General features: G+C 54.5%; 1 protein-coding gene across 1 annotated transcript; it reads right to left on the bottom strand.

The window, feature by feature from the left end:
* Positions 1 to 2,695: 2,695 nt before the first annotated feature.
* On the bottom strand, positions 2,696 to 13,374 carry SPARC (secreted protein acidic and cysteine rich). The gene is made up of 10 exons (XM_009285821.2): positions 13,296 to 13,374; positions 7,137 to 7,206; positions 6,871 to 6,921; positions 6,616 to 6,700; positions 6,068 to 6,189; positions 5,700 to 5,820; positions 5,374 to 5,507; positions 5,055 to 5,203; positions 4,207 to 4,355; positions 2,696 to 4,006 (listed from the first exon to the last, which is right to left on the bottom strand). Exons 2-10 carry the CDS (start codon positions 7,191 to 7,193, stop codon positions 3,978 to 3,980), a joined length of 897 nt encoding a protein of 298 aa, XP_009284096.1. The 5' UTR covers positions 7,194 to 7,206; positions 13,296 to 13,374; the 3' UTR covers positions 2,696 to 3,977.
* Positions 13,375 to 17,927: the final 4,553 nt, after the last annotated feature.

Here is a 17,927-nt window from a genome sequence, read left to right as displayed (position 1 = left end):
CGCTGCCTCCGCGCCGCGCCGGGGGATGGAGGCGGGCTACGGCCGGGGGAGGAGGCGCCTCTCACAGCCTGGCGGGTGCAGAGGGGTGCCCGCGTCCCTCCTGCTCTCCCTCCAGGCCGGCCGCAGGGACGTGCATCCCCTGGCATGTTTTGCCCTGGCGTTGTTTCTTCGCTGGAGGTAGGGCTTGTTTTTACCGAGTTTGTCCGTCTTTGAAACATACAGGCTGGTTTAGGCCAAAAGGAGGCTCTGCAGTGGATGTGGGCAGTTCTGGAGCTGCTCAACAAGCCGGAGCAGGGCAGAGGGGCGGAGGTGGTCCTGGCGCCATCCCTGCCGAGCACTGTGGGACCCACCCTGTGCCAGACCCAACGGGTCATGATGAGATTCCCCCATCAGCAGCAAGTCTGAGCGTGCTTGAACTGCTGTGAGAGATACCTAACCGCTGGGAACAGGAACTCCATCAACCCCACCACCATGGGCCAGCTGAATACGGGTTAAAGCTCTCAGTTATATGGCTCGATCTTCCTTTGCAGAACTGATTGTAGCTAATGAGGTTCGAGCCTGTGTGAAATACCAGCCTTCACACACGTTGCAGGATGGGTTTAACCCCGTGGGTTTCCACTGGCACCGTTAACTAGAGCAGAAGCATCTCCGGGTGCAGCTACACCTTGCAAACGGTGAGCCTTGGAGTCCGGGCTGTCTCCAGGCGTGTGACTGGAGTAGTCACAGCGATCCTGGCTTGTCACCTTTTTGCATCACCTGCATTTTGAATATTTAAGCCACAAACCTTAATGCAGCATTTATGCCACAGTTTGTTTCTTTTGTAAAAGTAAGGGTCAGGAAAACAGACAGGAAAGCACTAATCTCAACACGAATCTTTGTCTTTCCCATCTTTTCTCTGTTGAATGCAGGACAACGCTCAGTGAGCTGCTCTGTGGTGCTGCCCTGAGTAACTACAGCAAAATTAACCGCCTCTGCCTGCAGATGCACTGTAGCACTCGGGTCAGATTGTGCTTGTGTCAGGCTGGTTTTGGATCCAGATCTCTCTGTTATTTTTCTATTTTCTTTTTTTCAAGTTTGCAAACTGTGTCCTCAGTCAGCACTAACCACAGGGAGAATTTCCACATGGAAAGTACAGGCGAGTTTCTTTACTGCTGTGCAGGCACTGGAAGGCTCGATTTCGGCTGTAACAGGGAAAGGGCTGTTCTGTTCCACCCTTGCTGACCGTCTAGGTCTGAACGCTTAAAAAGGCCAGCTTATTCCTCAAGTCCTGATGTAACCCCATGTATGGCATTTGCCCCAAGGCAGTGAAATTCCAGCAACTGGATACTTCAGGCTGTGACCTTTGAAGGGTTAAGGGAGGCCCAGCTGCAACCTCCCGAGCTCGCCTTGATGCTCAGTTAAAGCCAGGACAGCTGCACTTGTAATATTGCTGAATTGGGTCCTGTGGGCTCTGCCAGACTGCCAGGACATGAGTATCGTCCCCTCGGATGGGACACAGCCTTAGAGATGGATCCCTTTGCCTTCCTGAGCCGTGATAACCGGCTCTCCTGGTGGAGCCTGCTGACTTTCCTGAGCTTTCTGGGATTTAGAGCCAATTCCTGCACAAGAGGGGAAGGCAGAGAAGAGGAGGGCTGGAAAGCCTTCCCTTGCACGGGAGCAGAGCCGCCTGGGTCTGTCTGGCGGCGCTGGTGGGGAGGGCTGGCACTGGAAGGAATGCGGCTGCGTCTTGGCCAAGGAGCGCAAGCGGGAGTTTCTGGCTGAGAGGGAGCAACTGGAAAGCAGGTTTGCACAGGGCAGATGACCTCCTCTGGTCCCCACCTGTCTTCCTGTCCTCCCCCTGCCCAAATCCTCTCTTGCCAGCTCTCCTGGCTGGGAGGTGGTTCGGCAGCCGACAGCTGCTGCAGCCAGCTAGATCTCACAGGTGGGGGTCGTGGGTGGCGGTGCCCCTCGCTGTGCCAGGCCTGCCAAATCGCAGTGGCAGCCCCTGAGATGGGGAGGCATTCGCTGCCTCTCCATTGACAACTCTCCATTCCCCTGGCTAAACAGCTCCGGGAAGCAGCTTGGCCGGGTGGAATGAGCCCTGGGGTTCAAGGCAGGGGTGAAAATCCTTCACCTGGTGCCTCTGGACACCAGCACTCCCACTGGGTCCAAACAGCTTGGCACAGCACCTGCAAAGTGACCGTCCTTGATGGGACCTGCCCAAGGCTCTGCAGCCGGGAGCGACCCTGCTGCAGGAGCTGACTCTGCAGCTGCAGCTGGAGCACAGCACATCCAGCGAGGGGCTGTTAACAGGGGGATGCCACAGCTTATCCATGTTGCAAGGGCTCTGGTTATTTTTAGCCCGTGCAAATGGCGATGTTTATTTTTCTACTGTTGTGCCTTTTCACCTTTCCCAGGGATTTTATCGCTCATGCAAGCGAGGGCCTCAGAGCCATGCGAATGTCTGTGCTGGCTGCTGCAGTGACCCTGTCTGCCTCCATCACTCCAGCTCCATCTGCCCATGCATTACCCATCTGATATCCCCCAACGAGCCTGTTTACAGTGAGGTGACAGCCTGTGACTGGCAGAAACACCTCAGCTTACCTTGGCCCAGACTCTTCCATGGGGCTGGGATGCCTGTGTTACAACTTGAATGCATGCATGATGTTGGCAATGCATGTGTGATCCCCCTCATGGGGATGGGACAAAACAGAGGAACATTGCAAGCTCGTTTATTGTCAGTGTTTCAAATCAGTATTTTTTATTACAGAGACTCATCAGGTTGCTCACACTGTGGCAGGAATTTAATAATATAAGGCACAAGGAACATTCAGAGGTAAAAAAAGAGTTCTCAGCCTGTGAGACTTAACCATCCCTTCGCTCCTGTCAGGACCCTCTCTAAAAAGCAAAATCCAAACACCTTCTCCCTTCCCTCCCGCCCATCCCTTAAACCCCAAAATCCACAACAGGAAAAAATATTACAGCCTTTCCCTCGAGCGTGTGGCAAGCACGCCTCTTTCTGAGCAGAAATGTCCCTTCCAAGCCTGACACAGCTTCCCTGGGAGAGCAGGGCTGGAATTTAAGCATGACCAAGGCAGAGGTGGGAAGTGCTCAAGGGCACCATGATTTGGGGAGAGCCAAGAGCTTTATCTCAGCTACAGCAGAATCGCAATAGCAAGGTCAGCCACGCGCACCCCAGGGGAACAGGCGGCCGCACCCAATCTCCCTTTGCAGCACAGAAAACACAACAGCAGTAGGGTCATTCAGTAATGGTAAAGCACGTAGCACTTTCAAACCTTTATTTTTTGAGGGGATTTTACAGGATGGGATGCGTTTCATTTTATTTGTTTTAAATTTTGTGTGCTTTCCTGTTCATTTGTTTGATTAGCCCTTTTTTTTGTGCCCAATGATTGTTAAATTCAAGCCCTGGGGGGAAAAAAAAAAGGGAAAACAAAATCCTGCCACTCTATGTCTTTCTCACCTCTCTCCATCCCCCCTACCATGAGCTGGGTGACCACCACATCACCCACAGCCGCTGTGCTCGAAAAGCCCAATCCTCCTACATCCTCTGGCTCTGCCTTCCCTTGCTGGCGGCCTGTAACTGGGGGCGGTGAATCAGCTGAGAGGTCTTTGTGTCTACGCTGACGTGTCCAAGAATGTGCTGTTAGTAAGAAGTTAAGAGAAGTTGCGAGAGCAGATGCCGAGACGGAGCAGATATTTAGGACAGGAACAGGGTCAGTCAATGGTAAAGACATGTCAGAGAGAGAAAGGGCTGGTAAGAGTGTGTGGAAACAGCCGAGTGAGTAATCTAGTGGTAATAGATTAGGCTATGAATGAGGACTGTTATTTCTCTTAGCACCGTTACTACATAAGTTTAGATCTATATTAGCACCTTGTTCCCAGGGAAAAACAAAACAAAACAAAAGCGGTTTAAAAACCGAAGGAAGTGGGAAGGTTAAAACAAGACAAAGTTGGCAGCAGAGAAGGAAGCTGGGGGTTTAGATCACAAGATCCTTGTCTATGTCCTCTGTGGAAGGAAAAGAGAGAGACGAGGTTAGGAGGCGGATGCTGCCAGGGTCCCACTGCTCCTGCGATCCCCCCTCCCTCCTCTCCCCTGCTTTTCCCTCCCCAGGACCAGCTGTAATGCATTGCTTCATCCCAAGTGGGGGCTTTGGGGGTGCTTTTCGGTGTCCCCTCCACCCCATTCCTTCCCTGCTCAGTACTTACGCTCCTTAATGCCGAAGCAGCTGGCCCACTCCTCCAGGGCGATGTACTTGTCATTGTCCAGGTCGCAAGCCTCGAAGAAGCGGGTGGTGCAGTGCTCCATGGGGATGAGGGGGGCACGGAGGGGGGCCAGCTCGGTGTGGGACAGGTACCTGCCAAGGTGACCGCGTGGTCAACACGCCGCCTGCCACCACCAGCCACCCTCCCACAGGAGGGGAGATGCTCTGCCAGGTGCGGGGGCCAGCGCAGGGCAAGATGCTGGCCCCAGCTCTCTGTCTGGTTTGACTGCTGTCCCAGCGCCCTCCCAGTATCCGCCACCGCGTGTCATGAAGGTCAGGGACTGGTGTCTGCTTTTGCAACTGGCTGTGCTAGTCACAAAATAGCTGGGGGTCCTCACCAGCTGCCCCAACCCCGTGGGTCTGTGTGTGTGATCGCTCTCACGCCCATCTCCAGCTCACAGCTAAGCCAGCAGCTGCTATTTCAGCTGCTGAAGTTATCCCAGGGCCTTTGGACTAAGATATTTTAGGGAACTATCATACGACAGTAAATCTGAGAAGACAGAAACTCCACGCAAGGGAGATGGGAGCAGCTGGGGCTGGAGGAGGCCCATCTTTCTGCAGAAGAGCTGTTTGCAGAAAGTAAAACTGCCTCTACCCCAGCCTGGTTTGCCCCAGCCCCTGCCAGATGTGTGCAGGGGTTGTCTCTCCATAGGACTTTGCCTGTGCCTCTGCCACCAGCCACCCACTTGTATCACATCTCCAGCCTTGACATCTTCTGTCACCAAATCACCCTGGTCCTTGGGCAGGAAGGGGTCCTGGCAGGGGCCTCCGTCCTGCTCTGCCGACACTCACCCATCGATGGGGTGCTGGTCCAGCTGCCCGAACTGCCAGTGTACAGGGAAGATGTACATGTTGTAGTTCTTCTCAAAGTCACGGGCCAGCAGCTCCACGGTGTGGTCACCAGCCTCCAGGCGCTTCTCGTTCTCATGGATCTTCTTCACCTGTTGTAGGAGAGACCAGGGAGACCTTGTCAGCAGGGGAACGGGGTGCAAGGGGGGACCCCAGGAGGGGCTTTACATGGGGTGTCCACAGGTCATTCTGGATGGGCTCCCCATGTGTGCTGGGCTCCGTTGGCGAGGTGAGCTCCCAGACTCCCGCCCCAACCCCTCACCTTGAGCTTCTGCTTCTCCGTCAGCAGGTTGTTGTCCTCATCACGCTCGTACAGGGTGATCAGCACGTTCTTGAGCCAGTCCCGCATGCGCAGGGGAAACTCGGTCAGCTCTGTGTCCAGGCAGGCAGGGATGACTGGAAGCAATACATGGTGGTCAGCACAGCACCTGGACTGTGCTGCGCAGCCCCAGACCCCGGACACACAGCCTCGGCGCCCTCCCACCTCGGCCCTGCATCTGCCTGGACCTTTGCTCTCCCTCAGCCCATGGGCAAGGGGGCTGTGCTCAGGTTAGGGGTCCCCTTGTCTAAGGGAATGACTCCACCTACATTTGCAAGGCCCAATGTAGTCCAGGTGCAGCTTGTGTCCCTTCTTGGTTCCCTCCAAAGTGCACTTGGTGGCAAAGAAATGGCAGGAGGAGTCGTAGGTCTTGTTGTCGGTGCCGCAGACCTGCACAGGATGGGAAGATGCTGCATGAGGGACAGCGAAGCCCAGCCTTGCTAGGGGGGTCAGCAGGGAAAGCCTCCAAATGAGATATTTAACTTGTTTCCTGGGGTGAACAGCTCCTTGGTCACCACTGGCCAAGGCCAGATGGGCACCTGCCACCCTGACTCTGACTCTCTCCCCCACCATCTCTGGCAATGTCCAATGTGAGGTCCTTCCCTGCTCTGGTCCATCAAGCAGCTTCTGCCCTCACCTTCTCGAAGACGCCGGTGGTGGCTGGGCAGCTGGAGGGGTCCTGGCACACACACATGGGTGAGTTGTTGTCATCCACCTCGCACACCTTGCCGTGCTTGCAGTGGTGGTTCTGGCAGGGGTCTGGGAGAGGGCAGGGAGCAAAGTCAGAGCCTGCCCCATCCTCACCTCCCACGAGCTGCCCGGGGCATCTCAGCACAGAGGGAAGACAGAGACTTCACCAGGGACAGCCCCAAGCAGCTCTTCCTGCGCTGGGAAGATGTGAGGGTTTCCAGAAGTCCACATTAGCCCTTGGGCTAATCCTGGGCTCCTTTCTGTAGCCACGCAATGCAATGGCTTTTCTGTTGCAAAAAAGGGCTTACAGAGAATCCAGTGCTGGAAAGAGGCCATGCACCTCTTTTGCTTTTAAGTGTGCATCTAGGTTGGCATTGTCCTTGTGCTACAGCCCTTCCCAAAGAAGTCCCTCACTGTTTGGGATGGCTAAAGCTCCCCCAGCCAGGGAAGGGACGATGTCTCTTCCTGCTGGAGGGCAGGGGAAGAGTGACTTACTCTCTGCGACAATCTCCTCTACATCTTCTGTGGGTTCCTCGAACTCTCCCACCTCCACCTGGACAGGGTTAGCCCCTACGGGCTCCTGCAAAAGAGGTCAGTGTTTCTGGTAAGGGTGCAAAAAGAGCTGGGCCCCTTTCCTGGGGGCAGAGCAGCCCCCCCCATTGCCCTCGCTCCCCCTTGCTTCGGAGATGTTCTTCCCAGAGCAGTGGGTGCTGCAAGGGATGGGTGACGAGGAGGAGCAGAGTCACCTACCTCTGTGGTGGGGTCTTCGATGACCTCCGTCTCATCAGGCAGAGCCTCCTGCTGCAGGGGAAAAGGGCCATGAGCCGGGGCCCGTGGGGAGGACAGTCCCAAGGGGGGTGACTCACCGGGGCAGGCGGCAGGGCAACCCTCAGGTTTCCTCCCCCCCCCCGCTGCCCCCAACCCTCAGGGGTTTATTCGTTATAAAAGAATCCCCATCAGATACACCGGACAGGCAACCCCGACAGCAGAGAGGCTCTGTTGTCTCCCGTACTTACCGGAGCTGCCAGGGCTTTGCCGGCCAGGCAGAGAAGGAAAAAAATCCAGGCCCTCATCTTTCAGCAAACCCTGAATAAAGGAGAGGAAAAGGAGGGGTGAGGAAGGAGGCCGCCACGTGCCGCTCAGCTCCAGGCTGAGCTCACGGCTGGCAGTCAGACACTTAGAAAAGGGCGTTTTCTTCGTTTCCTGCCTGGTCTGTTCTATATTACAGCCCCACGTGCTGGCTTTTCTAGCCGAAACTTTAAGCCAAATAATGTTTCCAAGACAAATTCTTTTGATTTTGCAAAATGGGATGGTGGGGGTTTAGATTTCTGTTGCTTTCTCGGATGCCTTTAGAAAAATTGCAGTCAAAATGGAAGTTCTCCTTTCCTTCACAGGAGTTATTTTGAACCAAACACCCCATTTTTCATGTTAAAAGCCCCTGGTATGATCCCCAGGTACAGGCAATGAAACTCTCTACTATTTTATTTGTCAATCAGAGAAAAAATGAAAGTGGAGGAAGGAAAGAGAGAACAGAGAGACAATGAGATGGGGCACTTGAGAATTAAATCCTGTAGAAAACCCCTTCCCACATGGACACAGACATCTCTAGGGGTGGCAGGGACCAGCACCCCCAAACGTTGGGGTCTCTGCTATAGTTTTTCCCTTTCCTGCTCAGACCTGAGGGTCCCCAAACTGGGTTTGAGGGATCCAGGACGCTTTGGGGTTGTGTCCTGCCGGGAGATGAGCTCCAGGAGGATGACCCCTTTTCACCCTCCCCATTTGGGCTGTTGCAGGGACTCTGTAGAATGAGTGAGCCAGGCAGCCCAGCTAACACCGGCTGCGATGCGAGCCAGAAGGAGAGTGCAGCTGGTGAAATCACCCTGTCCTTGTCCCCCACGGTTCCTGTTTGGCAGGATTGAGCCCCTCTGTGTGAAGGCAGAGAGGAGCTCAGCTGGCCGCTTAATATGCCAGTGGCATCCCAATCCTGACAGCGAGGGCTGCCTGCTCCCTTCCGCCCGCCGGGAGTGTGAAACACCCCCGGTTTGTCTCCTGCCAGCGAGGGGACTTGTCCCCCTGCCAAGGCTTCCGCTGCCTCCCTTCCGCTCACCCTCCTCCACTCCACCTGCATGGCCGGGGCATCGCAGCCCACCGGCTCCCTGGGGCTGGGCAGATGGATGGCTTTGCTGGGACAGAGAGTGTTGGACAAGGTGTCTTCTTCTCTACCAGCGAGCATGGATGGATATCTAATTTGCCAGTGCATCCTTTCCCTTCCTCCCCGTGCATGGCAGCTCTCCGGGTATAAAACCACGCCAACACCGTGCTGCCAGGGCACCAGCCAGGCTGTGCCGTGCTTCCTAATTTAGCGAGGTTTGGCCACGCAGAGGCTGAAATCCTCCTTCCAATCTCAGCGCCCCACCCAGCCCCGGCAGGTTGCCCATGCAAAATAGGTGTCAGGGCATGGAGGGCAGCCTCCCAGGGACGTCGGAGGGCTGGGAGCACGGGGTGGTGTGGAGGGCTGCCATGGTGGGACGGAGGACCTGTGGGGAGAGGGGCTGTGGGTAGGGATGGATGAGCCCGTTTGCTCTGGCAAGGCTGCAGCTGAGCAGCTCCCTCCTCTCCCAACCGGTACATGCCGTCTCTTCCCTTCGCCTTTATTTGCTCTGGAGGCTGCTGAGAGCTCTGCTGGCGTTTGCCAGGAGAGATCACTGGTTCTTCACTTCTGGAGGGGTGGTTTGAGGGGGGAGGTGGAAAAGTACTGGTGAATCTGGCCATCTCCTCCCTTGCTGCCATCCCCTCACTTATAAAGGCTCCTCCTGGGCTTCTCCCAAGGGGCTTGTTTGCTTTGGAAGGTGCTGTGAGGTTCAGTGATGCTCGCTGGGCAGAAACACGGCAGTGCCCAGCCCGGAGGAGAGCGCAGTGCATGTACACGTGGAAGATGGCATTAAGAAGAACCCAACCCCAGACCAAGGCCCTCTCAGATCATTTCCCCAAGCCCAAAAAAACCTGAATTTCAAAGTCTGGGCATGCAGTGAGCAGGGGTCAGAGAATTACATGCTTGCTAGGAGCCAGCAGACAGTCAGAGCTGCCAGTGTTGTGTTTGGAGGAAGAAGGAGCATGAAAGAGTCTGAGCAAACAAGCTCTGCAGAGCTGTCTCATGCCGGAGATGGGAAAACAAGTTTATTTGAAAAACAACATCCTTCTGGAGGCACAGCTGTTTTGCAAAGGCATGGTCTTTCCTGAACGCCTAGTAGCCAAAAGTCCTGAAATAACGGCTCAGGAGCGCCACACATGGAGCTGCTCCAGCAGAAGATCCTGGCCCACAGTGCAAGTCACTGGTGCAGGTCTCCCTGTGGACCTATCGTGGTCCTGCTGTCCAAGAGGATGCTCTTTGGAGCTGGCAGTTGGGCCGTACCATGAGCTCAGCATCTGTCCCCCAGCTGGAGGGGCTAGGGGGGATCCCTGCGAGGGGCCCTGCACTGGGAATGCCTGGCGTCGCTCTACAAGAGCCTTACGGAGGGCAGAGGGCAGCGTGAGGGGCAGAGCAATGGGGTGCAGCAGGGGGTCACTTTGGACAGAGGAAAACAGGACTGGAAAAGAGATTTTAGCAAGCGGGGGCTTATACCCTTCTGTATCCTAAAGAAATCAACAGAAGCCAGCACTCTGCAAGACATGCTGGAAATCAGCACATCCTGGGCACAGAGAGGGCTGCTGAATACAAGGTAAGAGAAATCTCCACGGTCACCATCCCCTCCTCCGGCCTGCCCTCCTGACTGCTGATGATGGAGGAGAGCGCCTTGCACCCATGGGCTGCAGGACCCATGGCCTGCATTGCCTTTCTAATGCTTAACCCCACTTGCATCCAAAGTGGGGACTTCAGCTCCCAGTCGCTGGCTGAACACAGTCTTGTGGCTTCCATAAACCCCTCTGGATGGTTTGCCTTTCTAGCTTGGCCCAGGCTATCCCACAGCACCGGCTGCTCCTTGCATTTTGCAGCCATGTCCCTAACAAGAGAGCCATGGGGTGTAGAGAGGTCTGAGACTGACCCGCAGCACCTTCATAAATTCAAAGCAGGCTATTCTGGCAAGCTCTTTACCTCCCTCCCCCAATCCTGTAGCACCATAATAAGTTTCTCCTGCTGGGGAAAATACCCTGCAGTGATGCACGGAGGAGAGTCTGTGCCACTGGGGTCTGTTTGGTCCCTCTTGTCTCCTCCCGCCCAGCCTGGGGCCTTTGTGGGCTGGGAGAGGACAAGGGCCGGGCGGGTGCAGCCTTCAGAGGAGGCTCCATGGATGGTGGAGCGTGGCCCATGTGGCGCTGGCCCTGGCCAGGGTTGCATAAGCCTTTTGGGATGCCACGTTAGCGTGGGGAGGAGTCTCTGCCTGGCCACTTTGACAGCTCCTCCCTAAGGCCACTGGGATAACCCCAGCTGCCTCCACCGCTAACCCGGGCAAGAGGCCCTGCTGCCACCTCCCATCGCCAGCAGCTGAGAGCAGGAGTGGCTAATCGTCAGGCAAAAACTCTCCCGTGTCTCAGCTCGCCACCTGCACCCCAGCCCGGCCACGCGGGAGGCAGCCAGCCCGAGCGGCAGGGTCTGCGGCACCCACCCTCCATTTGCTCATTGCTCTACCAAGGCTCTGCAGGTTCTGACATGCCCCAGCACCTCAGTCTGAATGTAAAGGCAGGACCGGCCCAGAAAAAGCTTCTGCCTGCAAATCCCACCGTGGGCCATAGTTTTCAAGGTGCAGATGGGTGACTGAGTGTGGCCATCACAGAGACCCACTGTGAGGGCAGTGACCCCACTGTCTGGCCCTGACCTGGCTATGCAAGCAAGACCCTCTGAGCTTTAGTCAGCCAACCACTCCCGGGCTAAAATTCGGTTTGAAGTTAGAGTTGTTTGCGTGAGTCCCCATAAAGCTCCCTGCTGAACAGGTCCCTGCGTGTCTGGGATGTGCTGCTGGGGGTGCCGGCTCGCCCAGACGCGTGCTGCAGCTGCGCTGGGTCCCAGGGGAGCAGGGCAGGAGCAGGGGACTGGGCAGAAGCCAGCCTGGCTCCTGCCACTTGCGCAGTCCCCTCGCACGCGGTGTGCAGGCTCACAAAGCCAAGTTTGGTTTAGATGGAAGTGAAATTCCCTTTAGCTCATGCACACACTTACACATTCCCAGTAAAACACAGGAAAAAAAAAAAAAAAAATCTGTCTACCACATCTGTCCATGCAGAGTCACTAAAGACACGTTTACACCACAACACTGTATTAACCCACTCCCCTTGCAGGGAGCTGAGCAGCTCTGATTGCACTTATAAATGCTCCATATCTTACAGGGCTTATTGACATAAGGGCAAGAGCCCATACGCCACTATAGTTGTGTGCTGGCTTGAAGCTGTCATAGTTTGTCTAGGTTGCAAATGGCATCCATAATGGGAAACAATTAAATTACCACCAAGCAAAGTGCATGGATGAGACCTGGGCTGCAAGCAGCAGTGCATAGCTGAGCCCTTTGCAGACCTCAGTCGGAAAGGCAGGCGATACAGCATTTTGCTGTCCTGCCTGAGCTTTTTCTGTTGTTTGGACGGGACATGGGACAGTGCCAAAAGCAGCCCGGATACTTCTGTGCCAGGTGCAAGCGGTCCCTCTGGCTCCCGGGGGATACAGAAAGCTGATCTCGCACAGCTCCACAAAGGAGAGAGAGAAGAAACTGTCTGCTAAATATTCTGCAAAAATGCAAACCATCTTCAAAGCATTCCCTGGGCTCGCCCTGCCACAGCCGCTCCAGCGATAACAGCCCCGACATCCCTCCGACCAGAGGACCCAGAAAGGGTTTCCATGGGAGCCGACATTCCTCTGGGGCTGAGTCATGGAAGAGCACAGGGTTGTGGAAGGAGGGGCTTGAAAAAAAGTTTGAAAAGTTTATTTCTCCTCTTCCCCCTCCCAACACCGCCTGCATCCCTGCTCCTGCCTATGTGGCAGACAATAACTTGGCTTTAACTGCTGCACAGAACGCGACAGCCTTTTATTTCCACTTAAAACTCGCTTGATCGACCCTAACAAACAGCTGCGATTTACTTTTGTCCTTTTGCGGGGTTGCTGAGTTTTTGGGCTGTTTCAAGTTGGTGGTAACTGAGGGCTCAGAGTGCTGGCGACCTTCCCGGTGCCCCCCGACTTCGCTCCAACTTGAAACTGTTGCCTTTCGGTTTGGGTGGGAATTCAGCCCCCATCCTGTTAAGTTTCCTTTTCTTGGCTGGATGCAACAGAGTGGAGCTTTCTTAGAGGAGGGACACAAAGAGTAGAGTTAGCCTGCCACGCACGTCACCGGGCCGGGAAGGACAGCGGCTGCCTTTAAAGGAAACAAGCCCTCGGCTCTTCTGCGTGGACCTAAAATTGTGTCTGACTGAGCCCAAGTTCTTAAAACTTAAAAAAACAACCAGAAACAAAAAACAAACAAAAAAGAGCTTTATCTTCCTCTCCTGCAACCTCCGTCTCTCTAACAGTTGATCAGCTGGAGTTAAACAAACTGGGGCAGCAGGACTTGAAATGGTTTCAAAGTCTGCTTGGAACAAAAAGCCAAGTGTCTCTCTCTTTTTTTTTTTAAGGAGAAATAAGAGTGGCTGTATTAAAAAGAAAAAGCTGAGATGAAGCCGACAGCTCTTTTGTTCTTCCTCTAGATATTCTGGTGAGTAAAAACATCACCTGCCAACGCACCTCAGGCTGGGTGTAATCGGGACTGGTTTGTGACTAGATCTGATTTGCTCTGCAGGTTGGTTTGATGTGCCCAGACATTGGTCTCGCGCATCTCGCTAAGGAAATGCCCCACAACTGAAAACCCAGAGGGGAAAAAGGGAGGAGAGAGAAAAATTAGGGCAGGTTAAAGCTTTACAGCCAGATGCCACCAAAGTGTTAAAGCTGGTAATCTGGCAGTGAAATACAGTAACAGAGTCAGTTTAGGAGCGGAGATGCTGCAAAGAGGAGAAAGAGAAGTCGGGAGGGGTCTCCAAATGCATCACTCGGGGTGGGGAGCGTCCACCTCCCCACCCCGAGTGATGCCTTGCCAAGCAGCGGACGCACCCCACGGGCTGGGAGAGCGGCTCCCGGGCCAGGGACCCCCCGCGAGTGGGGCTATCGGGACCCCCATGCCGGGAGAAAGCACAGCAAAGGCAAATGCGAAGGTCTCGGGCCATACCTCGCAGTCCCGGCAGCAGGGCTGAGGAAACTTCAGGCGCTTGGACGGGCTGGAGGAATCTGCAGGTTTTAGAAGGAGGCAGGAGGAAGCCAAAGGGGTGGGCTGGGTTTCCTGCTGCCTCTCCTCCTCCTCCTCGCTATCTTTCCAAATCGGTCTCTTCCTCTCCCTCTCTCCCCGGTGGGCAGTCCCAGCCGCCCGAAAGACGGGCTGAGGCACAGCCTGGGTCCAAAGGATAGACCAGAGGAATCAAGCGGGGCTGGAGATCAAGGGGGGTCTCTCGCAGGGACAGATCAGCCCCCAGCGCAACCTTCCCAGCAGAGTCACTGTCACAGCAGCTGCCTGCACTGCTGCAACGAGTTTGTCAGTTCTCTGGCTCTCTCGGACTAACAGCACAGGGGGAGCAGGGAGGAACACCATCTCTCTGCTTGGTTTGTGCATCTCCTAGCACCTTGGCCTACTGCAATTAACACGTTAAATGCTGTCATTTCACAATGGGGTAGTTCAGTCCCTGAGCTGGTGTTTCCCATCCTCAGGGGGATGCAGAGGAAGGCAGGAGAGTCCTCGCTCCTCCATCCTCTCTCCTAACACTGCTGCCATCTGGGACTGCCTTGCGGGGAGGGAGAGGAAAGAATGATCCAGAGAATGTGGACAGTTATGACATGTCTGAAATATGCTCCAAGTAGACAGGGAAATGCTGGGCTGGTAGATGTGACCCTCAGCAGATTGTCTCTCTGCTGTGGTTATTGCCCAGCAGATCTGGACTGATTGAGCAAAACCCGCAGTCGAAATTGCTGGTCAGTTGAATCTGATGGTCTCTTCAGACATCACCAAGTATTTTGACCCTACAGATCATAGCTGGAGCAGCTGCCCAGCCAGAGGCAGCCAGACAGCAAAGCTGTTTGGAGTTGACTTTTCCCATCTGTTCCTCTCTATGCTCAGGGTGAAAACCCACCTCCTCTCCTTGCATCTCACCATGACTGAGGGGATTTAAGGTTCATCTGCTCCCCTGGCAGAACCAGACAGCACGCCTTTATGCACCAGCACGGCCATGGTGCTGCATTGCAAAGTAAAACCAGCAGCCAAAAAGAGAGGCTGTCAAATTGCTGGAATTTGGGCATCCCTGAAGAGTGCCTCCATGACATACAGGGCTGTCCTAGGCACTGCAGATAGTCCAGCTCTTTGCAGCTTGTGATCCACCTGTGGCACCAACCCTCAACCCATCCAGGGTGATGCAAGGTTGCTTTGCAGGGGCTGCTGGAAAGACGGTGGCTCGTGTAGCCAGCAGAACTGAGGACAAGTGATCTGGGCACCAGCAGTCTGATTGCAGATGCTGGGTGAAGGACACCCAAGACCATAACAAAATGCAACATCGTGTTTTGTCTTGGCTGCCTGGGGTTTGGGTTCATTCCTCGTGATTACATGCTATCTTTGAGAGGGGCTGAGACACCAATCTGGGTGCTTAATTCTTCCCACTGATGTTGCTGAGGATTTAAATGTCAACATAGGAAGTGGCCTGGTCCTGACCTGCCAGGCTGTGTTGGCTCCTTGCTCTGTGGGACGCCTGTTACTTTGTGATTTGTGATTCTTTATCAGTGCACTCCTTGTCCAGCCTCATGGCACTTCTGCTGCATGTGAAAGAAACAGAATGTAAGACTAAACATCCATATGGCCAACAAGAAACAAAAAATAAACAAAACAGAAAGAGAAAGGGGAGGGAAAGATAGGGAAGGGGGCCATGAGAAACCATCATCACTTCCCAGTGAGACGGTCAATCTCTGTGATCAGGCAGCCCGGGAGGCTGGTGGCAAAGAACAAGAGAAGAAAGTCTTCTTCACCCATTTCTTTACTTGGCTACACACCACTCAAAAGCCATCCCTGGGTGCTGATATCTGGATGTTGATATGACTCACAGAGGCATCCATAAATATCCCACGCGACCCTCTCGGGTCCATGTGGAAGCCAGCTTTGTGATGGTGTCTAAGACCCTGTGGGTCCTTCTAACACAGCCAACCACCTGTAGCATCTGGAGCATCTTTTCCTCCCACCAGAAGTGTCCATAGCTCCCACATGCAGCTCAGTGCCACTTGTAGGTCCAGTTTGGCTCCGGAGGTCACATGTCCCCTAAGCCAAAGGGGACAAAAAAATCATTTGCTTGATTTGCACACCGAGGAGTTGAATGCTGTCGTTGAATGCTCTCTGCGCTGGATTAGTCACGGCTCGCATTGAAATTGTACAGCTGCTGGTAATTCTCCTAAGGGGAAAAAAAAAAGACATCTGGAAAAAATTTTAGGGAGAAAAAAAAAAGAGAAAAGAAACCACGTCTTTTCTAACTGACAACGTGGCAATTGCTTAGTGCTCTTCACTGTAGCCTGAAGCTAAGCCCTCTTCTAAGGGCTTAGACAAATGACAGTGCCAGGAAGATAATTATAACAGGGATTTCTTTATATACGTGGCGGCTTAAACCTTGGTTTTGAGTGAAAGCAAAAAGCAGCCTGCTGCAGTGATGCAGTCACATCTGGAAATGGCCCCCGAGCTCACGGCGGTGAGCCCTGGGTGGGTGGGAGTGAGGGGTCCTCACGGTTCTCTGTGTACATGGTGGGGACAGCTGGGTCCTGCATCTCGTGAGGGACACGCTGCTAGGCCCGGGTGTGTGTTGTCAGCCGTGGGATGGAGGGGGATCGCACAGAGAGTGAAACAAGAGCCTGGAGCAACTGGCTGACTCTTTAATCTTGGCAGCTTTAAGAAGCTCCAGAAATGACTGAGAGCTTGCAAAGGAAGTCCTGAAATGTCCTCTCCACAGTTATAAGGCTTAGTGGGGCCAGCAAAGGAGTGTCAGGCTGCCAGGAGGAAAACTGGACCTCACACATGCTAGAAGGTCGTCTTATGCCATCTGGGGCACTGGATGGGCAGAAGATGGCTCAAGGGGCCTCATCAGCCCAGGAGCCCTCGCAGCGCTGGTGGTGCTGTGCAGCACGAGCCGGCCTCGCCGGTCCAGCTTGGGCTCTCCCACAACGTGCCAGCAGGGTGGTTCGGGCACAACTGATGCACCCCAGGGCTCCCGGCACTCGCTCCCAGCTCAAGTGACCGCACAAACTCTGATGGAAACAGCAAACAGGACAAGACCCCTTGAGGCTTGAGCTCAGTTTACAGCGAAGCCAAGAGGTTTGCAGGGCTGAGGTTTGAACTCCAGCTAACTCCAGTTCAAAATCCAAATTTCTTCATCCCATTTTAAGCCAGGTCAGGCAGATCTGGGCTGGCACAGTTGAGAAAACCCCAGTGCTCTCCAAGAGGGGAACAATTCTGCTGCAAGAGAAGGAGAGAAATGCAACTGAGCAGCTTGGTGGCAGCGATACAAGTGAGGATTAATAATCCTGCTGTCTCCTACTCACAAATCTGTCAAAGGAGCCTTTCCGTCTCTCTGCTCTGGAAGGGATTCTCTAACAAGTTTTTCTGGAGAGGATGTTTCTGCATTAATCGCTGGTGGATGCTGCTGCAAAACAATGAACCCAAAGTGCATATAAATAAACAGGATGCCTTGGAACCACTGCGGGAATGTCATTTACTAAGTCTTCATCGCTGGGTGTGTGGCTGGAGGCTGAGCTCCTCACAGGCACAGGGCAGTGTGGGGAAAGGCAACAGCTACTGGGGTGGGAACCCAGCACCCAGCTCAGGAAAAGGCGAGTGAGACGAGTAAGTGCAGAGCAGACAGGAATGTGCTTATCCCAGGAATGTCCCAGCTCTCCTGCCATCTGCGAGTGTGTCAGCAGGTCCTGCAGGAGGGTTTCTGTTTTTTTCCATTTCAGAAGCAGATCAGAGGCAGAAAGGCTGTGTTCTCTAGACTCGCACTAAGCAGATGCATGGCCACTGGAAGCACCATCTGCACAGGGCAGGATGAACCCAAACTGTCCTGGGAACTTGCCCGAGGGTGGCTGTCTTTGTCCTACATGGGGCAGGGACTTCTCCACGGTGGGATGAGACTCTCCCTCTGGGCTCAGCAGTAGGACTGATGCCTGGTGCAGATGGAGCAGATTGACACCTAACCAAGGTCTCTTCCAATGCCTGGACCGGGAGAGCCTGAGCCTCAGTGCTCTGCAGATGGACTGAGGGTGAGCTGGCTCAATGGGGTGATGCAGGCAAATGGGGTGCTGGCTCTGCCAGAAGCAGATGGAGAAAGCAGTGGATATCATTGCAGATTTTCAGCTGTAAACCAGAGGCCTGCGGGGCAGGGGGTGGAAATCCAGCTGTGCATGGCTCGGTGGTGAGTCATGACCTGGGAGCAGGCTGCGGAGCCAGGAGGCAGGACATGCTTGCTGTGGGATTGCTTGCTATTTCCATGGTGAGCGTGGGGTCTCACAGCTGTCCCCTGGGTCTCTGGCGGAAGGCACTTCCCATGCCCCATGGGAGGGATCTCTCTTCCACCTCTTTCAAACTACCCCTGCAATGATCATCTCACTCGCTTGGAAACATGTGGGGCTGCAGGCTTGGGAGAAGCCTATCTGTCCTCCCTGAAACCAAACTGAGCCCAAAGCAGCAGGGGGAAAAAAATTATCACCTTCCTCAGCCATGGTGCAAGCAGCTCTGTGTGCCGCAGCTACCCCACGCTGTCCTGGATGCCTCTCGTGGGCATCAGGT

The sequence above is a fragment of the Aptenodytes forsteri genome, unplaced genomic scaffold (assembly GCF_000699145.1).
Source record: "Aptenodytes forsteri isolate BGI_AS27 unplaced genomic scaffold, ASM69914v1 Scaffold54, whole genome shotgun sequence".
NCBI lineage: Eukaryota > Metazoa > Chordata > Aves > Sphenisciformes > Spheniscidae > Aptenodytes > Aptenodytes forsteri.
This window is presented reverse-complemented; position numbering and strand designations above follow the sequence as displayed.